Source organism: Notamacropus eugenii, chromosome 7, assembly GCF_028372415.1.
Source record: "Notamacropus eugenii isolate mMacEug1 chromosome 7, mMacEug1.pri_v2, whole genome shotgun sequence".
NCBI classification, from domain to species: domain Eukaryota; kingdom Metazoa; phylum Chordata; class Mammalia; order Diprotodontia; family Macropodidae; genus Notamacropus; species Notamacropus eugenii.
The window spans coordinates 168,236,593-168,261,683 of record NC_092878.1 but is presented as its reverse complement, the minus strand read 5'-3'; the positions used below and the strand labels follow the sequence as shown (position 1 = coordinate 168,261,683).

At 50.5% G+C, this 25,091-nt stretch overlaps 1 protein-coding gene across 4 annotated transcripts; it reads left to right on the top strand.

Moving 5' to 3' along the window:
• Positions 1-619: 619 nt before the first annotated feature.
• Positions 620-23,330, top strand: ERI1 (exoribonuclease 1). Of its 4 annotated transcripts, none has more exons than XM_072625577.1 (7): positions 620-878; positions 1,858-2,036; positions 11,551-11,764; positions 15,043-15,126; positions 15,837-15,946; positions 20,300-20,414; positions 22,907-23,330. In XM_072625577.1, the coding sequence occupies exons 1-7, from the start codon at positions 765-767 to the stop codon at positions 23,147-23,149; spliced, it is 1,059 nt and encodes a 352-aa protein (XP_072481678.1). In that variant the 5' UTR covers positions 620-764; the 3' UTR covers positions 23,150-23,330. The 4 variants fall into 4 exon arrangements, with proteins under 4 accessions (XP_072481678.1, XP_072481680.1, XP_072481682.1 ...); XM_072625581.1 differs by lacking the exon at positions 620-878 and adding an exon at positions 1,075-1,346; XM_072625580.1 differs by lacking the exon at positions 620-878 and adding an exon at positions 1,097-1,390.
• The last annotated feature ends 1,761 nt before the right edge of the window (positions 23,331-25,091 follow it).

The following is a 25,091-nucleotide window of genomic DNA, read 5'->3' as shown; positions in this document are numbered from 1 at the left end:
CGGGTCCTCCCCTCCCGATCGGCCCCAGCTCCGCCCCTCCGGGAGCTCCCTGCCTGACACCGACCCCCGGGGCTGGCAGCCCGCCCCAGCGCCCCCCGAGCGTGGGGCGCACAGTAGAGGCCTAAGCAATGCGCCCTGAGCCCCCTAGGGAAGGCTGAAGTCAGGGGGCGGGGCTGCACTTTCCGTCCGCGGCTCTCCGCCAGCCGCACCCGCGGGCGCCCGCCCTCCGAGGCCGGGCCTATCACGGATCAGGACTCGCCAGCAGCGAGAACCGCAACCTGGTCCTTAGCCAATGGAGAGCCCCAGAAGGTTCTTGGACCCGAGGCACGGGAGAGGCCCGGGGCGGGAGGAAGACCGCTCTGACCGTCGATTGGAGGCTGGCGTCTAAAGGGGCGGGACTAGAGGCGGGCAGGCCAATCGCGAAGCGGCTACGGTTCAAAGGCGCGCGAGGGGCGGGACTCCATTTGTTACTGCCGCTCCTACGTCACGTGACCCCCTACTATGCCCTCGGCCCCTCCCTTTTCCTTCCCGCTTGTGCGCGCGGCCCGACAGGAAGGGCGGAGCAGAGCGAGGCCAGCCGCGACAGCGCATGCGTATGCGTGTGCGTGCGCGCGCCCCGCTCACTGCGTGCCCACGCCAGCCCGCGCCCGACTCCCGGAGGCGGGAGTTTGTGCTCGCGACTGTGCGGCGTGGGGGCGGGGTGCCGGAGAGCACGGCTTGTGAGGCAGGGCCGAGAGCGCTCAGGGTGGACGGGTCCAGCGGAGATGGAGGCGTGCAGCGGCTGGCCGGCCGCTGAGGAGGGTCAGGAGAGCCAGCCTCGCGGGGGCAGCGACGGGCCCGTCCCCCGGGAGGAGCTCACGCCGGCGGGAATGAGTCAGGTTTGCCGCGCATGCGCCTCCTCCGCCTCCCCCCAGCCCCTCTTTAGGCCCGAGCCCCTTTTTGCGCAGGCGCCTCCTCTCGCTTGCTCGCTCCTTCCCTGGGCCTGTCCTGATTGCGCAGGCGCCTCCCCCGGCGGGGTCGTTCTCCCATCCCTTCCCCGGGCCATCTTTGCCTGCGCAGGCGCGTTGGACGCCTCCACGTGCTTCCCGCGCTTCTCGTGGCGGGCGGGGCTCTGACACCTCCCCCCACCCCCCCAGGGCGCGATCCGCCCTTTGATTGATAAAAGCTTTGGAAGGGAGAAGGGTCTGAATTCCGAGGTCTGGGGATCCTCTCGGACAAAGATTAGGGCCCTTTGACACTCCGAAAGGGAGTGGTGCAGATCCAGACCCGGGTTCGAATCCGGCCTTCTCGGACCCACCCTGAAGGGCAAGCCACCCTGGGAACCTCCCTGCGCTGGGGAAGCTTCGGTGCCTTGAGGAGCCTGGGCTGCCCAGCCTGACCGCGTGTGTGTGTGCGTGTCTGTGTGTTGGCCTGGCCTAGGGACAGCAGGGCTGCCTTGTGGGCTGCAATGTATTCACCTCCAGCCACGGCCTGCAACATTGTATCCATGCTCGGAGGGAGCGAGGGGCGGGGCGGCCCCTGCCGTCAGGGATGCGGTGATGGGCTAACAGCCTGACCGTGTGTGTCTGTGTGTCTGTGTGTCTGTGTGTGTGTGGTCCCACACACCCTTTGTAAGGGACTGGCCTGGCCTAGGGATAGCAGGGCTGCCTTGTGGGCTGCAATGTATCCACCTCCAGCCACGGCCTGCAACATTGTATCCGTGCTCGGAGGGAGCGAGGGGCGGGGCGGCCCCTGCCGTCAGGGATGCAGTGATGGGCGAACAGCCTGACTGCGCTAGGGCAGTCCCCCAGGGGCGGAGGGCACTGGCATCTCAGAAACACTTCTCCTCCTCATTAGAAAATCTCTGGTCTTTTTCAGGATCAGCAGCGATGCCAACTTGGTAGCCGAGAAAGAAATGGAAAGAAATCTACCGTCTCCAGCTCCAGTGATTTCAGCGACCCGGTTTACAAAGAGATCGCAGTTACCAATGGTCACATTAACCGAATGAGTAAGGAAGAGCTCCGAGCCAAGCTTTCAGAGTTCAAGCTGGAAACCAGGTGAGTTTTTTCCTTAGAGTTTGGGCTTTAGTTTAGCTTTGACTTGAAAAGTAACGCTGAATGAGTGGGCTGGATCTAGAGAGAAGTGGAGAACAGGCGCCGGTTACTCTCTCTCACATTGGGCAGCCGGTGCTGTGGGGGGAGCCCTGGATTTGGAGGAGGCCAGCTCTGCCACTTCCTGTGCTGTGACTAGGGCAGGTCACTTCTCGGTTTCCTTTAAAGAGTGGCTTGTGCTCTATGGCCTCTGAGGACTGTGCCCTGGGGGCGGATGCCCTCCGCCTCCCTTCAGCTCCTTGATTTGGAGTGTCTGTTACAGGTCTGAATCTTTCAAGGAATGTTGTGTCTGAATAACCCCTCCACCCTCCTTTTGGTGGGAATTTTGGGGCATCCACCAGTGTGTGGAGAGGGCAGCCTGGGCATCTGTTTGTTGTCCCCTGCAATGGATGGGAGCCTCATGGTCTGGGGTCATGAAATCCACCCTCTGGTCCCCAGTTGTCATCCTTACTCAGGACCTCGCCTTCATGTCATCTTAGAGGAGAAGGAATGCCTTGTCTTTGAAGAAAGGGGGCTGTTTGCTGAGCAAGAGTTTAGGATGGTCAGCGTTCCATCCTTCTTGTACGGGCAGGTGACGCTGGCAGGAGAGGGAGAGGAAGGAAGAAGACAAACTACAAAAACAAAGGAGCCCATGGTTCCTGCACTGCAGGGGCTTCTGTTTTCACAGGGGAAGATAACAGCATGTCAGGACTTGGGGATGTAGAGGGGGCAACCTGGCTTGGGAGTGGAGATGAGGGCCAAGTTCTGGTGGGAGTGGACTGAAGGGCAGGGATGTGGGATGGGCCTTGGACCATGGGAGGCCAGGCCTCGAGGCAGTTCAGTGAAGGCCCAGTGGGTAGCACTGTGGGCCTGGAGTTAGGAAGACCTGAGTTCAAATCTGGCCTTACTTACCTAGTTGAGTGATACTGTCACTGTTCCTCAATCTCTCCATCTGTTAAAGGAGATAAAATAACCCCTGCCTCAGGACACTGTAATTGTACAATACTTGCCGTAGTGGTTGGCACATAGTGGGCACTCTAAATATTAGCAACAATTATCAATGGGGAGAGGCCCCTTCCACCCTAGATCTGTGACCCCAGAGTTGGATCATTCACAGCCAGGGAGTGGCTAGTTTGGTGCCAATGCTCTGTGGCTGGGATTTCTTTTCTTTGCTCCAGTGGATCATTCAGTGCCAAATTTCAGGGTATGTCTTTTTCTTTAGCCAGGAGTTGGGGGGGTGGGCCCCCCCACTCACCTTGACCTTTCCTAAAATTGTCCTACCCAGGTTATTTCCTGAGTGTTTTTCACTAAGCCCTGACCAAACACCCTGCAGGAAATCAAGGCCGAATTGACAGAAAGGATTCGAACTCAGGGCTCCATCACCCCCATTCAGAAGGAATATTTGGTCTGGGGTAAAGGCTTTGGTGACAAGGGATAATGAGCATATCAGGAGGGAGAGAAGGGGTCCTGGCTTGTGTCTAGCTTTGGTTCATTGGGTGGAGTCAGTAAACATTTGTTACCTACTCCGTGCCAGAAGCACCAGACAGGCCCTGCCCTCAGGGAACTTATACAGTCTGTGGTGGGAGAGACAGCTTACAAACACCTCTGTGCAGACAAGCTGTATATGGCATAATGGGAGACAATTGGCAGGGGAAGGCTCTGGGATGAGGAGGAGGGAGCAAGATGGAGTTTTAGTCAGACTTGAGGGAAGCTGAGGTCAGGAGTCACAGTGGAGGAGGAGATTATCCCAGGCTTGGGGGCATTCTGAGTGAGCATTCAGGGCTGAGCTATGGGAGGAACTGCCAGGAGGTTGGAGTCACCAGGCGGGTAATGGAGGCCTTGCAGTGAAGAACCTTGAAGGCCAGACAGAGCGTTTTTTATTGGGTCCCAGAAGCAACAGAGAACCACTAGAGGTTGATGAGTAAGGGGGATGATACAGTCAGACAGAAAGTCACCATGGTGGCTGATGGAGGATGGACTTGGAGTGGGGGCAGGCCCCCCCAGCAGCCACTGCAGTGTCCAGGTGGGAGGCAGTGAAAGTCCACACCAAGCTGGGGCAGGGTCAGAGGAGAGACTGGAGGTAACTGACAAGAGATATACCACAAAGGGAAAATGGATGGGCCTTGGTGCCATATTGGATGGGGGAGCGAGAGAGTGAGGCACACAGAGTGATTCCTAGGCTGAGAGCCAAGGCACTGGCAGGGTGGGGCTTGCCCTCTGCCCTAATAAGGAAGGTACAAGGGAGCAAGGAGGCTTTGGGGGAAGGTTCTGAGTGTTGGGGAACAGGGTGAGCTTGTGCCAGGGCCCAGAGAGGAGTATTCCTGTCTGCTCCTTAGGAAGAGAACATCCTGCATTTCAGATGAGAAGCATTTGGTTATTTCCATGTGTTCACGTTGTAACCTGCGTCAGGCCTGTCAGACACACCACCTCCCTCACCACTCCGGATTAAAAGGCTATTGGGAAATTTTTTTTAAAGATTTAAATTTATTTATTTTTAGTTTTCAACATTCGTTTCCATAAGATTTTGAGTTCCAAATTTTCTCCCCATCTTTCCCCTCCCCCTAACCCTGAGATGGCATGCCTTCTGATTACGCCTTCCCCCCTTTTATCATCCCCTTTACTTTTACTTCTTTTTTATTCAAATTTACTTACTTGTTTTTCAGTTTTCAGCAATCACTTCCGTAAGTTTTAAATTTTCTCCCTCTCTCTCCCCCCTCCCTCCCCAAGACAGCATGCCATCTTATATGGGCTCTACACAAACATTCTTTTTAAACACATTTTCACATTAGTCATGCTGCATAGAAGAATTAAAACGAATGGGAGAAATGATGAGAAAAACCAAACAAAACCAAACATAACAAAAGAGAAAATAGTCTGTTTCATTTTGCGTTCTGACTCCATAGTTATTTCTCTGATGTGGGTGGCATTTTGCATCATGAATCCTTTGGAAATGTTTTAGGTCCTTACCTTGCTGTGGTGGACTAAGTCTGTCAACAACATTCCTTGCACACTGTGGCTGTTACTTTGTGCAATGTTCTGGTTCTGCTCGCTCCACTCAGCATCAGTTCATTTAAGTCTGTACAGGTATTGCTGAAGTCTTCCTGTTCATCATTTCTTGTAGCACGATAGTATTCCATCACATTCATAGACCACAACTTGTTCAGCCGTTCCCCAGTTCTTGGCCACCACAGAAAGCGCTGCTATAAATATTTTTGTACACGTGGGTCCTTTTTGCATTTTTACGGTCTCTGAGATACAGCCCTAGAAGCAATATTGCTGAGTCAGAGGGTATGCCCATTTTTGTAGCCCTTTGGGCATAGTTCCAGATTGCTCTCCAGAATGGTTGGATCAGCTCATAGCTCCACCAACAATGAATTAGTGTTCCACATCTTCTTCAACATTTATCATTTTCCTCTTGTCATGTTAGCCAATCTGATAGGTGTGATGTGGTACCTCAGAGTTGTTTTGATTTGAGTCTCTAATCATTAATGATTTAGAGTATTTTTTCATATGACTATAGATAGCTTTCTCCTTTACTTTCTTGAAGGGCAAGATAGATTTCTATGCCCCATTGCCTGTATATCTTATTTCCAAGTTGCATGTAAAAACAATTTTTTAACATTTGTTTTTAGAACTTGGAGTTCCAACTCCTGTCCTTTCCTCCCTACCCACCCATCTCCACTGAGAAGGCAAAGCACTTCAATATAGGTTATACATGTGTAGTCTGCCTTTCTCTCTCTGTCTCTGTCTCTCTCTCTCTCTTTCTTCCTCTTCTTTCCCAAAACCTTAAACCCTGTGCACTCTGAAGCCCACACAATAGCTATGACATAGGTAAGACAATAATAGGTCCCTGCCCAAACTCCACTTAATGGCTGTTTTAAGGACCCTCCTGGCTTCAGAATGATTATCAATAGTAACTCTTGTACAGCCAAAAGTCAAGTGCACGTCATGTCATCATTTCTCTGATGTCATGGTCTTCTTCAAAAACAAACGATGAACCCAATACATGTGTGCTCATGCAGAACACCTCCATAATAGTCATGTTGTAAGACTGTTTCTCTCCATTGTGTCCTGCCCCCCCAGTTAGTCTAGTTTCTTCTTTGACCCTGTCCCTTTTCTAAAGTGTTTGCTTCTGAATACCCCCTTCCCCAATCTGCCCTTCCTTCTATCATCTCTCCCCCTCTCCATCCCCTTCCCTCCTGCTTTCCTTTTGGGTGAGGTACCCAAATGAGTGTGTATGTTATTCCCTCCTTAAGCCAAATCTGATGAGAGTAAGGTTCATTCATTTTTTCTCCCCTCCCCTCCTCCTCCTCCATTGTGAAGCCTTTTTCTTGCCTCTTTTATATAAAATAATTTACCCCATTCTGTCTCTCCCTTTCTTCTCCCAATATATTTAACTCTTACCCTTTAATTTTATTTTTTAGATGTCATCCCCTCATATTCAACTCACCCTGTGCCCTCTGTCTATCTGCCTATCTTTCTGTCTGTTTCCTCCAACTCCCCTAATATTGATAAAGGTCTCATGTGTTACAGATATTATCTTTGCATGTAGGAGTGTAAACAGTTCAACTTGAATAAGTCTCTTAGGATTTCTCTTTCCTCTTTACCTTTTCATGCTTCTCTTGCTTCTTGTATTTGAAAGTCAGATTTTGTATTCAGCTCTGGTCTTTTCATCAAGAATGCTTCAAAGTCCTCAGTTTCATTGAATATCCCTGAAGGATTATACTCAGTTTGGCTGGGTAGGTGATTCTTGGTTTCAATCCCAGTTCCTTTGACCTCTGGAATATCCCATTCCAAGCCCTTCGATCCCTTAATGTTGAAGCTGCCAGATCCTGTGTTATCCTGATTGTATTTCCACAATATTCAAATTGTTTCTTTCTAGCTGTTTGCAGTATGTTCTCCTTGATCTGGGAATTCTGAAATTTGGCCACAACATTCCTAGGAGTTTCTCTTTTTGGGTCTCTTTCAGGAGGTGATCAGTGGATTCTTTCAATATTTATTTTGCCCTCGGGTTCTAGAATATCAGGGCAGTTTTCCTTGATAATTTCATGGAAGATGATGTCTAGGCTCTTTTTTTGGTCCTGGCTTTCAGGTAGGCCCATAATTTTTAAATTGTCTTTCCGGGATCTATTTTCCAGGTCAGTTGTTTTTCCAGTCAGATGTTTCACATTGTCTTCTATTTTTTCAAACTTTTGGTTTTGTTTACTAACTGCTTGGTTTATCTCATAGTCATTCATTTCCCTGAACTCAATTCTCTCTTTCAACAAATTATTTTGTTCAATGAGCTTTTGAACTTTCTCCTCCATTTGGCTAATTTTGCTTTTTAAAACCTCCTTCTCCTCATTGACTTTTTGGACCTCTTTTTCCAACTGAGTTAGCCTCTTTTTAAAGCTGCTATTTTCCTCAGCATTTTTTGGGTTCTCCTTCAGTAAGCTAACTTGTTTTTTAAGATCTTCTATTGCCTGAGCCCAGTTTGAGTTCCCTTTGGAGTCCCTGGAGGCCGAGGCCTTGACTTCCTCTGATAGTAAGCCTTGTTCTTCCTCATCCAAAAGGATGAGGGGAGATACTTGTTCCCCAAGAAAGTAACCTTCTATGGTCTTCTTTTTTTCCCCTTTTTTGGGCATTTTCCCAGCCAGGTACTTGACTTCTGAGTTTCCTCTCCACTACCACCTTGCCTCCAGTTCTGCCAAGCCAGCACTGGGGGCTGAGATTCAGATGAGCTGCTCCAAAGCCTCAGGGGCTTTGGGGCGGGGCAGGGCAGGGCTGCTGTTCAGTGTGAGAGTAAGATCAGCTGCTCAGGAGAGGGCAGGGCTGCCAAACAGGGCTCAATTCAGGGGGTTTACAATGAGACCTTCAAAAATGGATGTGAGCTACTGCCTGCTTTGGGAGCCTGCTGCTGCCTCTACTGCTGCCACCTGAGGAGGCCCGAGTTATGGAGACACCCTGCTCCCTTCTCGTCCAGCCAAAAAGACCCTCTCACTGACCTTTGACTCCTGTGGATTGAGGGATCTGCACTGCCACTGGAGATTCTGTCTCTGAAACCTGCTCAGATCTGCTCCTTTCGGTGCCTTGTGGCCAAGGCTGGACTGGGCTCTGTGCAACAGACCTTTCCCATAGGTCTTTCAGGTCACTCTGGGCTAGAAATCTCCTCCACTCCGTTTTTGTGTGGCTTCTGCTGCTCTAGAGTTCTTTACAGGTATTTTATGGGCTCTGGGGTAAGAAGGACGTATGTTCGTCTTTCTACTCCTCCGTCTTGGCTCTGCCCCTGAGTGGCCACAGTATTCTTTGGAGTTTTCCTTTTGGGATCTCTTTCAGGGGGTGATCAATGGATTCTTTCCATTTCTATTTTACCCTCTGGTTCTGGAATATTGGGGCAGTTTCCCTTGATAATTTCTTGCAAGGTGATGGTCTAAGCCCTTGTTTTGATCATGGCTTTCAGTAGTCCAGTAATTTTTAGATGACCTCTTCTGGATCTGTTTTCCAGGTGAGTGCTTTTCCTGGAGATATTTCAGGTTGATATTTTTTCATTTTTTTGGTTCTGTTTTATAATTTCTTGATTTCTCAAAAAGTCATTAGCTTCTATTTGCTCCATTCTAATTTTGAAGGAATGACTTTTCTTCAGTGAGCTTTTGGACCTCTTTTTCCATTCGGCTGATTCTGTTTTTCTTCTCCCATTTGGGTTAGTCTATTTTTTTAAGGTGTATTTTCTTCAGGTTTTTTTGGGTCTCCTTCACCAAGCTGTTAACTCGATTTTCATGATTTTCTTGCATCACCCTCATTTCTGTTCCCAATTTTTCCTCTGCTTCTCTTACTTGGTTTTCAGAATCCTTTTTAAGCCCCTCCATGGCCTGCAACCAATTGGTATTCCTCTTGGAGGCTGTTGGTGTAGGAGCTCTGACTGCTGTCCTCTGGTCATATGTCCTGATCTTGTCACCAAAGTCAGGTTCTCCAGCCTGAGTTCTTTTTTGATGTCCACTCATCTTGCCAGACAGACATTTGTCCAGTGGGGGTGGGGGTGTTGTCCCAGGCTTCAGGAATTTTGTATCAGCTGCTCCATCCCCACCGTCTGTGGACCCAGAGCTCTGGAAGCAGCCTATGCTGCTGCTGCTACTGCCAACACTCCCACCACCCTGGGGTAGAGCCTGATTCGGTGCTCCTCTTTCACCAAGGTCCCACAGTTTTCCCCCTAATCTTTTTGGTGTTTGTGGGTTGAGAAGTCTGGAAATTGCCACAGCTGCCAATGATTTGGTCCCCTGACACCTGCTCTGGCCCATCTGTGTCAGTGTAGTTCACGCCAGACTGCACTCTGTTCCCTGCCCAGTGTGAAAGACCCTTCCTGTTGACTTGACTTTCTGGGTTGTCTTGGGCTGGGGATTTGTTTCACTGTGTCATTTTTGCGGGCTCTGTAACTAGAATTTGTGTAGTCATTTTTTACTGGTATTTGGAGGGCTTTGGGGGAGAGCTCAGGAAGTCCCTGCTTTTGTACTCCACCATCTTGGCTCTGCACCCCTGATTGGGAAATCTTTAGCAAAATAAAAAATAAAGCAGACATTGTTGCTTTTAAACCTAACTGATATGCAGCTGGCCTGGAAGGGACCTGCAGACAAGGTGGCCCAGGAATTTTTAACCTGCCTCAGGTAGATTTCAAGGGGCTTAGGGCTTGGATGGGGGAAAAAACCACATCTTTATTTCAGTGTAGTTAATTGATTTCCTTTGTAATTCCATGTATTTATCTTATGCATTTAAAAAAGTGATTCTGGTCAGAAGTTCCTGGGTGACACCAGCCTGCCAAAGGAGGCCATATTAAGGACCCCTGTGCCAGTTCAGTGCCCTCACTTTACAGAAGCCTCCAAATGCATCGTTCTTGTCCCTGACCGGTGATGCCCATGTTGGCAGCCTGTGTACCTGGGCTAATCTTCTGGCTGTGCTGGCTATGCCTGCTGCTGGGGAGGCTGAAGCAGTCTGGGGGCCTGAGCCCCCCAGGACCGACGTCACTGGGCTGACTAGGTCTGTCCCCAGTGGAGTGAGCGTTGGAGAGTAGGAGGCACCAGACTGCCCATGGAGGGACTGACCAAGAATGATGGAGCATATGCTTCCATGTGACTTGGTGTCCTGCCAGCCTTGGAGAGAGGAAGGCCCTGTCCTACAGAAACAGAATAAAACATTCACTTTGTTGCTTGCCACCTTTTTGGCATTAGGCTGGTTGCTTGATGTCTCTCCTCAGTTTCCTCCCCCGTCACACGAGGGGATCGTACCAACTGTTCTCTAACGCAGCCCCTTCTAACTCTTGAGCTAAAGTGATGGTATCAGCAGAACTAGTGGCCTCATGAAGACCTTGCAAGCACTTTGTGCCCAACTTTGGAAGAACAGAGTGTTGTTCAGGGGTCTTCCAACCCTCAGTTTGTGATCTGACGATCTCTAAATGAGACCTTGGTGTGCTCTGCTCAGGAGACAGAAGAAGGGGAAGAGACCCACCGTCTGGGGCACTCAGATTTTTATATCTAAATTTGTTTGTTCTCAAGCCTACACTTTGTGTTTTGGTACAAATCCCACTTTTTGTCTCCTAACTCCTGCCCAGCCCAGGATGAAATATGGGCACCTGTGTGATCATGCACGAGGTTTAGACTGGGGAGTGCAGGGGTGGGTCGGCACCCCTGTGGACACTGGAGAAATAGGCTTTTACAGTGAAAAAGCAGGTGTCCCTGGCATGCCATTTTCACTGGACGCTGACTCGTAGAGGGCATTATAATAATATTCCTGTTAAACATTTGGTTTCATTAGGCCTTGCTAAGTGTTTTAAGTTTATTTCCTTCTACATAGTTTTTGTCTGTCTTTTTTATTTTATAATCTTTATTATTCAGGAATTTTGTGCGTGTGTGTGGTAAATTAATATGCCTCTCTCACACTATTCCCTTCCTCCGTTGGGCAAATTGAAAACCAACAGGTGAACCCCCAAACCAGGTCTTTCACCACATATCTCCACAGCTAAGTAGGACAGGTTCCCACCTGAGCCATGTCTGAAAACAGACATCTCTTTCTGCCTCTTAAGTCTGTTATCTCCGACGGACTCAGTCTCATTGCATTAGGTTGTTCTCATGCCTTTCTCCACAGTGTTGTTCTCTTCCTTTGGCTTCCTTCACTCAGCATTGGTTCATAAGGATCATCTCACTTTCCTCCCACATTGTCCTTTTCATCATCTTGTAGGACACCATACTTTACTACAGTTTGCTTAACCATTCCCCAAAGGAGAAGAGCTGCTTTTCCTCCTGCTTTCTTTGACAGGGTTTGTGGGGATTTCTTTGTGGGGAGGGGCTGTCCCCTCAGACTGTGCCCCTGCCACCCTTTGGAGCCTCAGGAGCTTTACAGTCTCCCCAGTTCTCAGTGATCCGTAGCATCACATTTTTCTCCCCTTCCCTGGTCACTGCCTGTCTGTGCTCCGGCCGAGATGCCCGAGCTGAGCCGTCTTCTCCTCTCTCCTCAGAGGCGTGAAGGACGTTCTCAAGAAGCGGCTCAAGAACTACTACAAGAAGGAGAAGCTGACCCAGCAGCGGGAGGATGGGGGCACCAATAGCTACTTTGACTACATCTGCATCATTGACTTTGAAGCCACCTGCGAGGAGGGCAACCCCCCTGACTTCACTCACGAGATCATCGAGTTTCCAGTTGTCTTGCTGAACACGCACACGCTGGAGATTGTAAGTGAGCCAGGCACTCCGCGGCATCTGTCTGTGTTGGGGCAGTGGGCCCACGTCTGGGATGAGCCCTGCTGTGTTGTCCTTCCTGTGACCTTCAGTGGCCTGCCCCAGCCCAGCCCTTCTGTGTTGGGTCTCTGGCGTGGTGGGCCAAGGCTCTTGGCCTCTGGTCACGGAGCCAGGACCAGCCTGTGGGGCGGTCGCAGGGTCACTTGTGATCTCTAGTGGGGGGCGCCCCTCGGCAGAGGTGTTTCTTGGCTGTGAGACTCTTGCTTAGGGCAGACCACTGTGATCTTGATGGCTTTTCTGGGGACCCAGGCTTGAGGGAAGACTCAGGGAGGAGGGGACAGGCCCATTTCATCTGGTGGTTTTGTTAGGGGAAGCTCTTAGTGGTGACAGCTCTTAGCCTTATCCTGAGGTTGGGGCTGCCTCTGCCTTTGGCAGTGCAGAGGGATCTGCGCAGGAGTTGGATGATCATGTGTTGGGTGCGGCAGCATGGATCCGTTGCATCTCTCAGGTTCTGTGAGTCTGACTGCTGACCTAATGAAGATTCCTCTAGAAAGCACAGGTAAATCACTTATTTGGTACCTGGTGAGCAGGCCAGGACCCTGGAGAATAGCACAGCTGGCAATGGTCTGAGCCATTTGCTGGGAACCCCAGGGAGCGCTCAGAGCAAGTACAGAATTCAAGACTGTCAAGCATCTCTGAGCTATCCAGGCATGAGCTGCGGGCCAGAACAGTCCTATCCTCAGGGAGCCCACCAAGCCCACTAGCTACTAATGTGGGAGAAGACCTTGCAAACAGCTCAGGCTAGACTGGAAGTAATCAGTGAGGGCAGCCCTGCCTTGGGGGAAGGAGGAGAGGCTTCCTGTGGATAGCAGAGTTTGAGCTGAGTCCTGAAGGAAGCCAGGAGGCAGAGATGAGGAGGTGGGCTGGGGATGGGGCTCAGCCTGTACAAAGACTTGGGTTGGAAGATGGCTTGTCTTGTTTAGGGTCAGAGAGCGCGTAGGAAAAAGTAAAATGTTAGGGAGGTGGGAGGGGTCCACTTGATCCTGGGCGCAATAGGGAGCCACTGGAAGTTCTGGAACAGGAGGGGATCCTGGGCTTTAGGAGTTGCATTGGGGGCTGAATGGAGGATGAACTGGGGTAGGGAGAGCCTGAGGCAGGCAGCCCCCCAGTAGCCATTGCAGCAGTCCAGCCTCGAGGAAGCAGCAGAGGAGAGAAGGGGGTGTATCCGCAAGATGCAGCTGATGTGTGGGGGGTGAGAGGTCCAGAATGACCCCTGGGTCATGAACCCCATAGCACTGGAAGGGTTTGGGGGTAAAGGTCATGCTCTCTAGTGTGAGGCTTCCCGAGGGCAGCTGAGGATGTGACTATGGGAAGTCAAGGCTGGATAGTTTTGAGACTCATTAGCTTAGAGATGATCATTAGGTCCCTGGGAGCCGCTCCTGGGGCAGAGCCCCCAAGAGCCCAGGCCACAACTTCATACCCTGTGCCTCCCCGCTGTGCCACCTGGTGAGATCTTCTGCTTTGAGACCACTCTTCTGAGATGCTCTGATTTTCTTGGTGTGGGCTGAGCGAGCTTCTTGGGACTGACCTCAGAATTCATCTTTTTTGCCCAGCATTTTCCTAGACTATTTGAGAACTTTTTCTGTGACCTCTGGTAGGGTGACCATGGAGCTTCATCTCCAGGCTTTTGCTGTGTGGTTCTTCATGACTCTGATCCCGCTTCTTAAACTTTCAAAGTTGTTTTCTCTCTGAAGTTGTGGTAATTCACTCAGCGTGACGTGACCAAGGTCTTCCCGGATGCCGCTGAAGTTGTCCGTTTTATGGTGTCCTGTGGCATGGTGATGGTTCCATGTCTACACCGCTCTTTGTTTAGCCAGTCCCCAAAGGAGCATGCTCCATGCTCTCTGCTTTGGGGCCAGCACAGAAAGAGGTGCCCTCATTATTGTTGAACGTGAAGGTCCTTTCCCTCCCTCCATTTGTGGTCTGGCTAAGCCTGAGCATTTGCACAGTTTGATGCCTCTAGGGCACAGTTCCAGAAAGGCTGGACCAGTTGTCAGCTCTGCCTGCCAGCCGTGGCATCTCAGAGCCTGTGAGGCAGTTAGAGGTGTCCCCTATGCTACACAGCCACAATGTAGCAGGGAGGGACAGCCAGCCGCACCAGCCCATCTCTGATTTAAGTTGAAATGCTCTGTTTAAGAAAGCAGAATGTTTGGACAGATCAGCATCCCCAGTCTTTGGGTGGGTTCAGTTATTGGAAAACTCAAGGAGGTAGACTTACCCCCTTCTCCTTTCTGTGCCAACCCATTGAGATATTCATTGCATATTGAAGTGTTGAGGGGTGAAAAGTGTGGTGTGATTTCCAGTGAGGATTGTGGGCACAGCAGGCTGCTTTCAGGGCATCCATGGAGGGGACCAGGGAGGTGACAGCTGCAACCACAGGGGAGCACCAGATTCCTTTGGAACACTGCCCTGTAAGAGGTCTTGCCAAGCCTAGGTGCACGGGGCAGCTGCGTGCCAACACTTGACTGTTATTGTGTGGGAAACAGATGCCTTCAGTTTGCCTTCCCAGGGGTTGTTACCAGAAAGCACAGTTTGGTCCAGGATAAGGAAAAGCTTCCTGATGCTTAGTGCTGTCCCAGAGTAGAACAGACTTCCTTAAGAAGTTGTCAGTTCCCTGTCACGGAAAGTATCCAAGAGCTTGGTTCACCCATGGGCCCCAGGCAGCTCTTTGACCTTGGCAGTGGAAGGTCTCCAGAGGACATTGGCTGTGACTGTGATATCCCACAGGCTCTGCGGAGAACAACAGGCTGAAGTGGGGCGCGTGAGGAGCTGAGGAAGGACTGGCTCCACCTGGTATCCCAGAGAGCGGCTCCCTGGGGCAGCTTCCTGTTTGTGGGTCATTCTGTCATGGCAGAAATCAGCAGTGCCCGGGCTGGCTTGGGAACGCTTGGTGACTGAGCAGTTTGCGATTTGCTGTCGTGGAATCTAGACTGATAATTGGGTGTTGTACCTACTTATTGCTTCCTCACTACCTTTTATCAACTACACGCTTGGCTTTGTGCATGAAATTCTAAAAAGTGGATTATCTCAAGGGCTCTATTGGAATTCTCCAGATCCTCCAACCCAGCTAACTAATTCTTTGTAACCTCCCTCAGTTGTAAAGATAAGTGCATGTCTGTGCCACCTCTGCTCTGCAGAGTCAGCCTGGGTGGCTGACTGAGTTCTTGCCTGACTCTCGCCTGCTGACTAACCCGTGTCTCTTTGTCTTGTAGGAAGACACCTTCCAGCAGTATGTGAAGCCAGAGATCAACGCTCAGCTTTCTGACTTCTGCATCAACCTCACAGGAATTACACAGGTGATTATGCTCTGGGCTTGGGACTGAAAATCCAGGCTTTATTCTAGAAAGGGAAGGGCTTGTTTGTTCCTTGACAGCATAGTTAAAGTCCAAATGATGGTGTTCCTCATCACTAGGCAGTCTTCAAAGCGATTTCTTCCAAATTTGGTCTTCCTCAAAGAGCAGGAGAACATGTAGATCAGCTTGTCAGGAAGGTCTGGGACTTCCTGCTGGCTGGAGTTGACCACTTGTACAATTTTTCTTGGCCCATCATGGCAGTGATGCATCTGATGGTCCATCACATGAGTGTCAGCTCCCTAAGGAGGGATGCCATCCTAATATTGGGTGTCCTGTTTTGATACACCCTGTTCACAGATTATCTCCTGCTAAATCACCCCTAACAATTTAGCTCTCTGGCCTTTCGGTGAAGTTCAAAATTCAAAGGCTCCTTCAGTTAAATGTGGCGTTGGATAAAGTCACTGCCCTTCCCAGCTGTGCTGGCTTGGTGACAGTTACCCCTGATCCTGAGCACCCCTCAGTGCAGACACTCGAAATAAACATTGCCCTATATATGACAGGGTGCCGGTGCCCCTTTTCCCAGAATGGCCAGGCTAGCTTAGATCCAGGAACTGGGCACTAAAAGACTAACAAAGACTTGAGAGTTACAATGTCTTCTCTGCAACCCCCTTTTTCTCCCTCTTATTTGCTGACCCCTGCTTTTACATCTTCAGGACATGGTGGACAGAGCTGACACTTTTCCTCAGGTGCTTCAGAACGTCGTGGACTGGATGAGGCAGAAAGAGCTAGGAACTAAGTACAAGTACTCCATCCTGACGGACGGGTGAGTAGACGCCTGGAGACATAGCAGCCCATGTGGCCCTCTGTGGACGGACGGATGGACCGACTGACGAGGAGTCATGACAGGTGCTTGCACGTTAGACGTGCATGCCAGGGGAGCATCCAGCATGAGCTAGCCTTTTCCTCTGCCACGTTCCTGTTTGTGATTCATAGAGGAGTGTGGGCTGGAAGAAGGGGAGATCGTAATCACAGAAGGCCGTCCGAGGGCACAGCAGCTGGCAGAAGGTACAGATGCCTCTGGAGCAAGCTAACCCTCTCCCCCCACCGCCTCCACCTCCTTGTCAGTCAGCATTTTAAAGCTTCCTGAGGCCTTCCCCTGTTGTCATCCCCACTGCTTATAAATGGCTAACCTGAGGCTCCCCCCATTAGTTCGGGGTGGTGTTGGCAGAGATGCTGCTTCCTCGCTGCTCTCCCTTAGCTTGTCTCCCACCCCACACTTTTCTCTCCTAAGCTCATTGCTCCTTGAAAGTTCAGTGTCTGCTTGTTGGGGCTCCCCTGTGTACCTCTGCCTCCTTCCCTCCATGCAGCCTCTCCACAATGACCTTTGTCCTGTGACCTTCCCCAGCACTTACTCAGGTTGATGCTTCTTCATGTCCTATGTGCTTGTCTGGTGGTTTAGAGGTCAGGGAAGTCCTGACTCTGCTAGAAGGCTGGAATGTGGAAGGAGGTGAAGAAGGCCCTGGGAGGGGCATTAAAGGCCAGCTGTGCAGGGACCCGAGGTCTTGAGGTTGGAGTCGTCACTTGTCGATATCCCCAGGTACTGCCAGACGGGGGCATCCAGGAGATGCCGGAGCCAGCAGAGAGGAGTGGCATGGCTTGGGGCATCCCTTTCAAAGGGCAGCCGCAGAGGTCTACTGTATTCTTAGATCACGTGGCACGGATGTGGCAGAGAAACTTTCCAGATTTGTCAGGTCAGATTGTAGTTGTCTACCTTTGGTGACTTCACATGGACGCAAATGATTCTTCCTGGAGGAGTCTAGGAAATAACATTAGAGATTATGGATTGTTGGCTAAGAGACTGAGGTGACCAGGGGAGCCCAGGTGGGTCTTAAGGACTGCTGCTGAAGAGAGGCAGGTCTGAGGACTGATGCCGGAGAATGGGGCTTGGTGTCTGGACCCCCGCTTACCACTGTCGGCTGGATGGCTCCTGCCACAGGGAGAGAATCATCTCACCAGGGCTGATGAGACGGTATTTGCCTGCAGTCTTGCCTGTCTCATCCTATGGTGGGGGGACAAGGCAGGAAGAACCGAGGTGTGCTTCTGTCCTCCAGCCTAGCTCCCAGCGAATGATAAGGGAGGAACCAGCCCTAAAACCCCCACCTCAAATGAAGGTGTTCCCCAGGTGCCCAGAGTGTGGGCACCAGGCAGGAGGGCATGGTGACCATGATGGACTCCCAGTGTCCCTGAGTCTCATGATGAGGATGTGACCAGGGATGTCAGAGAGGGGAACATCTGGCTGAAGATCGGAGAGGGCTGAAACAAGGAATGAGGCCCTCAGAGTGGACAGCTGTGCAGACTGCCTGGACAGGACCAGGAATAGCCAGGTTTGGGAAGGATGTGGCAAGGTCTGGTCCGGAGGAGTGATGGTGGCTTTAATTGTTCAAGTGTTTGCCAAGAAAAGCAGAACTTCTGTGATAGCCTTGGTGGTGATTTCATCTTTGAAAGACAGTTGATCCCGGATGGGACCTGATACGCATCGGTTACCAAGGTGGAAGTGAGGGCATCCTTGGGGGAAATGGACATCGCCCCTTAGCCTTGGCAGTGGAGGAGAGACAACCCAGGGATGGTCGGCTGGGGCAGATTCCAGGTGCTCAGCTCTGTAGCACTGGAAGATAGACATCTAAGAAATGACGTCCTGAGAACCCAGAGGAAACTAAGGACATAGAGATGATGGGACACAGGCAGGTAGTGGGGAGTGCCCCAGAAGCATGGCAGGGGCACAGATGTGGGGCCAGTGAGGAGCAGGCTGGGAAAGGGGGTTGGGGGAGATCATTTATGGTGGAAGGAGCAGCTGGACCCCTGCTGGGCCATGGAGAGGAGAGGGGCAAGGCAGCCTGGGGCTGGTGGTAGGGCCCGTTGAGGCTGGTTTGGCTGGAGCAGGATGGAGTCGTGGGAAGACACTGACCTTGGGTCCCAGAAGCTGAGGTAGGCCTGTCCTTTCATTTGTGTCTCTCGGCCTCAGGAGAGAGTCCCTAGCTGTAGGAGAAAGGCGCTGGTCTGAGCCCAGGTGTCTGAGGTCCCAAGTGCCAGGTCCCAAGTGCACTGTCTTTTAGGCACTGGAGGGCCAGCGATGGGTTTTGGAGCAGGCTGATGTCGAGAGAGCTGAAGCTCGGAGGGGACTGAGCGAGGTGAGGGTGGGGGAAGAGAATCAGAGGAGGGAGGGGACTGGAGCTTCGAGTCAAGGCTTCCTTCTTCTTTGACGTCTTCCTCAGTAGTCTGTGGCCTGGCAGGGATAGCAGTCCTGGCTGGTGGCAGCTGGTCCCCAAGATGATGTCAGAGAATGGCTGACTGACTTGAGACCCAGAGGAACTGCCCAACAGGGCGGCTAAGCCAGGGTTCAGGTTCTTTGGCACAGCAAGACAGCACTGTGGAAATGAGGGAAAGGGATGAGAGCAGCTGCACTGAGTCTTACTGTGCTCATTCCATTCTGGAGTGAGGACCAGGAAACAGGTGCCAGCATGGATGGCGTCAGTACCAACAGGCTGTATGGCACTGGCCTTCCTCTTTGCTTTGATGGTATGAAGACTGCTAGGCCAGTGGAGGGTGTTTGCCAGTCTCTCCTGCTGTTGTTGTGGATGAGATTGGAGTATGTGGAATTGTCTTTGGGCCCAAAGAGCGGTAGTCAATTGTTCTGTGTTGTTCTGGCAAGAGGGTTTGGGGCTCTGCTGGGCCTCTGGTGTTGAACATCTTGACTAGTGGGGTGGGTGACAGGCCCATCCAGGGTGGCCTAAAGGTGGGAACCAATGTGGCTAACTCCGTGGGTTAGATCCCAAGACCCCAGAAGGCCTTGACCAACTAGAGCATCAGAATGAGTCCAAGGAGACCAGATTAATAGGGAATGGTGTCAGTTCTTGTTCCAGGGTCCAGTCGCTGTCCCAGACACAAAGTGGTTTCCTAGGCAGCAGCTTGGAAAGGATTTGGGGATTTTTGAACCAGCAGAGTGAGATGGCCGTGCTTGTCGGCTGCATTAAGAGCTAGTGGTGTTGAGAGGGAAGCCCTCCTCCCCTGAGGTGCCCATCAGCAGGCATGGAGGGAGGTCCCTTATACAAGGGAGTAGCACTGGAGAATGGTGCCCAGCTGTTGTTGGGCTCTTCTCCGTGCTGCCCTGCTCAGCAGGATCAGTTCTGGGGGCCCCATTTAGGAAGAGAACTGTGAATTCTGGGGAGCCTGTTCGGGGTGGCCCTGTGAGGTCTGACAGCTGTGAGGCTGTTTGTCTTCTTGAAATCAGGGGCAGTGGGAGCCATTGCCCCCAAGCCCGTGCAAAATTGGAGAACAAGAGAGTGGGGATAGGATTTGTGACAGCCGAGTCCCAATGGCCCTTCTTTGTGTCCGGATTGGAGAGGAAGAAAGGGGGCCCAGGAGGGCTTCTCAGCACCACTTGGCCCAGGTGTGGTGGGTCCAGTTAGAGCTGGTCGGGAGCTGAGAGAAGGCCTGAGGAGTGAAGCAGGGAGAACTTTCTTAAACTGCCTTTGAAGTACTTCGTTTCCAATTCTGGCTGCTTTTGTCTCTTTCTTTTTTTCCGATTGAAAAATATTAAGTAGTTTTTACTTGGTTTCTTTCTTTTTTTTTTTTTAAACAATAATGGCAGAAATGCTACTCGTTTTATCATCATGGTACAAATGATGGGTGTCCCTTTTGTGTTAAAGCTAACGTATAACAGCCATGAAAGCCATGTTCTGTCCAGTGCTTAATGAAAGCAGGATCAGCCTCAGGAAGGTGACATAGGTCCACAGTGCACCTTAGGACTGTTCAGGGGCAGATGTTCTTCATGTATGTGTGGACCGGGTGACTGCTGGTTGGGTACATGAGACTGGAGGTTCAGGCTGGGCCAGGTGGGTGGCCCTGCCCCCCTTGACTGGCCACCTTTAGCTTGGTTCTCGTGGGAGCTGGTATTTATGGGGGGGAGAGGGAGGAAACGGGAGGGAAGGAATGAAACACTGTTTTAGCTGTAGAGGTGCTGATTTGTAAGATTAGAGATAACGAGGAGCTGTCGGGGGGGAAGTTACGATGACTGAAGACAGCGAGCAGATCCGTGCAGCTCAGGATGATGTGAAAGAACTAGTTGTGATTCTAGTGTAGCATTTACCTTCTCCTTTTTTTCCCCTTCCCCTCCCAGTTCATGGGATATGAGTAAGTTCCTGAATATTCAGTGTCAGATCAGCAGGCTCAGATACCCTTCTTTTGCCAAAAAGTGGATCAATATTCGAAAGTCATATGGAAACTTTTACAAGGTAATATTTGTTCATTTTGTTAAACAGTGATGATATTCATGTTAACAGGCTTGTTATGCATCGTACTTATGTCGAGGAAGTGTTTTGCTGATTCATTCTGCAGAAACGGCTTCTGGTTTATTTGCCTAATTTTGTTTTCAGCGTTACTTTCATTTCCCAAACTTGGAAGTATGTGAGCGGCCGCACTGTCACAGCCACACCTTCTGTGCCGTGGCCCCATGCGTGGAATGGTAGCTGCAAGATAGAAGGATTGAAGAATCGAGGGGCACAGGGTACAGATCATTGTTTCCCCAGAGCCTGCAGTAGGGACTCAGCTACTCCATGAGCTGCGTCGGAGTCATCCAAGTTACTGCCCTGGAAACAAAAGGGGCTGGCAGTGGGATGTCAGATCTACTCTGATTTCCTTGTCAACTGGCTGCTTAAGTTCCCAGCTAGCCAGCTGACCTGTTCCCATAATACCCTGGCAGAAAAGCAAGACTTGATTCATCAGGCTCTCCAGGAAAAGACATTCAGAGACTGGACATTGAGAACCTTTGGTACTTGACTGGACTGGCTTGGGGGAACAGTATTGTCTGCTGTTCTGATGGATGTCTGGTTTTAGTCCCGTCCACCTGCCCTTGACTCAGCCCATTTAGATAGAAGGAAATAACTGTTCTTAACTGTTGCTAAGCTTTCTAGCAGCCTCACCAATCTGGTTTGTGGCTTTCTGTTTTCTGCAGCTTTATTAGAGGGAAGGGAGGAGAGAGAGAGAGCGAGAGAGAGAGAGAGTGAGTGTGTGCTTGTGTGTGTGTGTTGCGTTTGTCCTTCATGTTTGAGGAAGGTCATAACCTCAGAGAAATGACAACATGACTTGCACTTGACTTTGTTTTGAGTGAGGGAGGGCTGTACAGGTCTCCAGCCTCACTTTCTCCTCCTGAGCCATCTGGGTCCAGTGACTACATATTCATCAGGATGACTGTAGAAGGTCCAGGATGCAGTGGGAGACCTCGGCCTTTTAGCCTAAAGCCTTTTCAAGTACTCACTTCAAGAGTGAGATAATGCCCATTCAGTGAATGTGCATGTGTACATGTACATAGAAGCACACCTGTTTCCTGGTCATGAATTCAAGTCAATCCCATTCATTTTTTTTGAGTGTCTTCTCTCCCTGGGCTCTGCTGTTAGGGGGTTGTAAGGTACATCCCTTCCCTGTGACCTCCCTGAGCCCTAAGGGCAGAGTCTTTGCTGCTGCTGCTGCTGCTGCTGCTGCTGCTGGTAGTGAGGAGAGCTCACCTCACTTTGGCTTTCTCTCCTGCTGCTTTTGACTGGCCAGGAGCTTGTCCCTCAGGCTGGGGCTGGCCTCGAGGGTCTGGGGGCTCAGACCCTTCAGGGGTCTTTGAGTCTCCTCCTACTCTACAAGTGCCCCCTGAGCACATGAGGCCATGGGAGCCCATACAGACGCCTCTCTCCTATCCTTCCTTCCAGTTGCTTTCCTTCGGTATTGATTTTGACCCTTGATTCCAACCAGTTGATATCCTCCACTTCAGATGATTTCCTGTGGAGCTTTGCCCCCTTTTCCTCTCATGCTAGGACTAATGCTTCGGGAGGCCCTTCTCCACGGTCCATCTGGGAGATGTTCTTGTGTACTCAGAGCCTGTGCCTTGCTCTTCGCTTTCCTCCTGGTTATTATTCTGTAGAACATCATAATGTTCTATAAACTTGATGTCCCGCAGTTGTACTACTGGTTACTTCTCATTTCCTTTGTGTTGCTCTTAGACATGTAAATATTTTCATAAAATACATTTTAACATTTTTTAAAGTTCTTTTGAGGTATATTCCCAAGAGTGAGATTATTGGGTCAAACAGGTGGGAATGGATAGGATTTCTTTTTGTAGAATTACTGTCAGATTTCCTTCTGCAAAGATTCTACCACCTTCCAATACCGTCATTAATGTATGAGTATACGTTAATTTGATCACTCCCCCCCCCCCCCCCCCCCCCAGCACTGAGTTTTGCTGGGGGGGCGGGGTGACTCTTTTTTTTTCTTTTTGCCAGTTTGGTGAATGTGAGGTGCTGCTGTGCTTCTATATACCTGGTGCATTTTAGGAGAATTTCCATTCAACGTACCCGGTTTTGGTTTTGGTTACCCCTTTTCCTTTGGTGTGATTCTTGTCCGTGGTTTTCTGCAAATCCTTAAGAGGACTTGTCCAACATGTTACTGTTTTTAGCCATAGGTGTTTTAGGGTCCCTGTGAAGCATGTGGCTCCTGTTGCCACGGTGGCAGCTCATTATTCTCTGTAATCGCTGTTGGACTAGCCAAGGCTTGGATGTGCTCCGGTCACATTTCCTTGTTCCCATTTGTTCCTCATGTAAGGAGCCAGCTCTGCAGGCCAAGGAGGTTCTCGGCTCAGCCTCTGGGGCATGCCGGCCTTGCATGTGTGAATCAGGATGATGTTTTATTGTTTTAAATCATTCCACGTGTTGTTACGGAGATGACCACTCTGCTTTGTTCCCAGGTTCCTCGAAACCAGACCAAGCTGACTATCATGCTTGAAAAGCTGGGCATGAGCTATGACGGGCGGCCCCACAGCGGCCTGGATGACTCCCAGAACATTGCGCGCATCGCAGTGCGAATGCTCCGGGATGGCTGCGAACTGCGGGTCAATGAGAAGATGCACGGGGGCCAGCTCACGAGTGTGTCCTCATCTTCACCTGTAGAGGGCGCCCCTGCCCCACAGATGCCACCTTTCCGAAATTAGCGGTGAAAGGCTAATGCCTCCTGGGTGGTACCTCAGCTGGACTTGCCACCAGAAGTTAGCAGATGGTCAGGCATTTGTTGAACTAATTCTCTGATGCAAAATTCAAGCACCTTAGACATGGAAAAGTTTTGCTACAGATATATAGTGTGTATTTTGTTGAACAAATATATATGTATGTGTGTGTGTGTGTGTACGTGTGTTGAACAAACAGCAGGAGGAAGGGTTTGAATTCAATGCCACCAGCACTTTTCGTTCTTGAAGTATTGTTAAACAGATCTCATGTATGTGTTTGTGTGTGCGTGTGTAGACATTGGCACATGCACACAAACATATATGTGTGTGTGTTTATATATGTATCTATATGTTCCTTTTTGGAAGTGAGGTTGATCATTTGAGGATACAAGGTACCCAGTCTGCATTCAGGTGGGCTTGTCCTTAGCCAGAGTGCACTCCCTCCCCCAGCAAGCGCCTCGTCTCTCTGCGTTCCTGTCTCTGTATCCAGCTCAGATGTCTTGGACCAGAGGAAGGAAGGAAGGCCGAGAGGCCACCTTCTGACTGGTGCACGCGGCACAGTCACCCACCAGTCTCTAGAAGAAGAGGGTCAGTCTCTCTGGGGGTTGTTGGGCAAAATCAGGTTAGGTCACAGGATCTGATGAAAAATTTACTAATTAATGCAAATTACTGACAAATGGAAAGAAAGTGGAGTTTGGGGAAAAATGACAGAAAATACAACATTGAACTCACTCCACAGTTTTCATGAGGATTGGGTTTTTAGGCCTTTTTTCCCCTGCCACACAGGGATAACCTGAAAGTTTGCGAAATCAAGTAAATAGTAAGGGGGTATGAGGCCTGCTTCTCTGAAATTAGTCATAAAAATCAAGCATCACTGGTTGTATTCAGCACAGCCAAGAAGGAGAATAAAGTCAAGGAGTGCATTCCACCCCATTTTATGCTTTTAGGTGACTCAGGACTCTTGGCATTAGGAGGACCTTGGAGATCCTTCAGCACATGCCTTCCGTTGCAGGGGAGCCAGCCTGGCCTGGACCACTTCTCAGTCCCTGCCAGGGTGACCTTCCTGGTCCGATTTCAGTTGTATACGAGTCACTGGGTTGGCAAACACACGTTAGAAACAGCGATTGTTGCTCCCGAGCCAGGAAGAGAGCATTCCTCATATACAGGAGGATGTTTTACCTAGAGGCAGAAACCTTGTTTGGGCGTATTGGGAGACTGCTGCTCCTGGAGCCCACCTTCTCTAGTGGTCTTTATCTGAACATCCCGACACCGCCGGAAGGGGCAGAGATGACCCCGGGCATCTGGCAGCCCCAGCACCTGCAGAGCAGTGATAGGAGGAGGAGAGGCTTGGGCTGTTTACAGGGTGGGCACCTTTGCTTTAGTATTTGATTGGCAGGTGTCAAGGACTGTGCCATGACAGCATTCTTTAATCTGCATTGTATCATGTCTTTGTTTTTATTTTAACTTGAAATAAGTGCTTTATTTAAAGACCTCTGAGTACGTTTGCAGGGGAGCACTTGATGGAATGGTTAATCTTTTTGCCTTTTGGGCGGTAGCATGCAATTTCAGCAAAAGGTGGACTGATGGGGCTGTGTTCCAGAGCGCAGAGCAGTGTACACCACATTGCTTTAGAAAGCCCAGTGTGGTTGGTTGTTGCCCTTCGTCTTCGAAGAGGACCAAAGTGACATCACCATTGTGTGTCCGACTGGCTGATCAGACCAATACGAGCTCAGAATGGTCTACCACAGGTTGGGCACAGATAGTCCGTGTGAATATTTGGGGTGGATACTCCAAATCTGCATATCTTATGTTTACTTGTGCTGTCTCAATTCTGCTTTGCTCAAAGAACACAGCACCCTTTCTGATGTGGGCACACCATGCTGAGCGGTCCTCTGCCAGTGTCTCTCCCATGTTGCACAACCAAATCCAC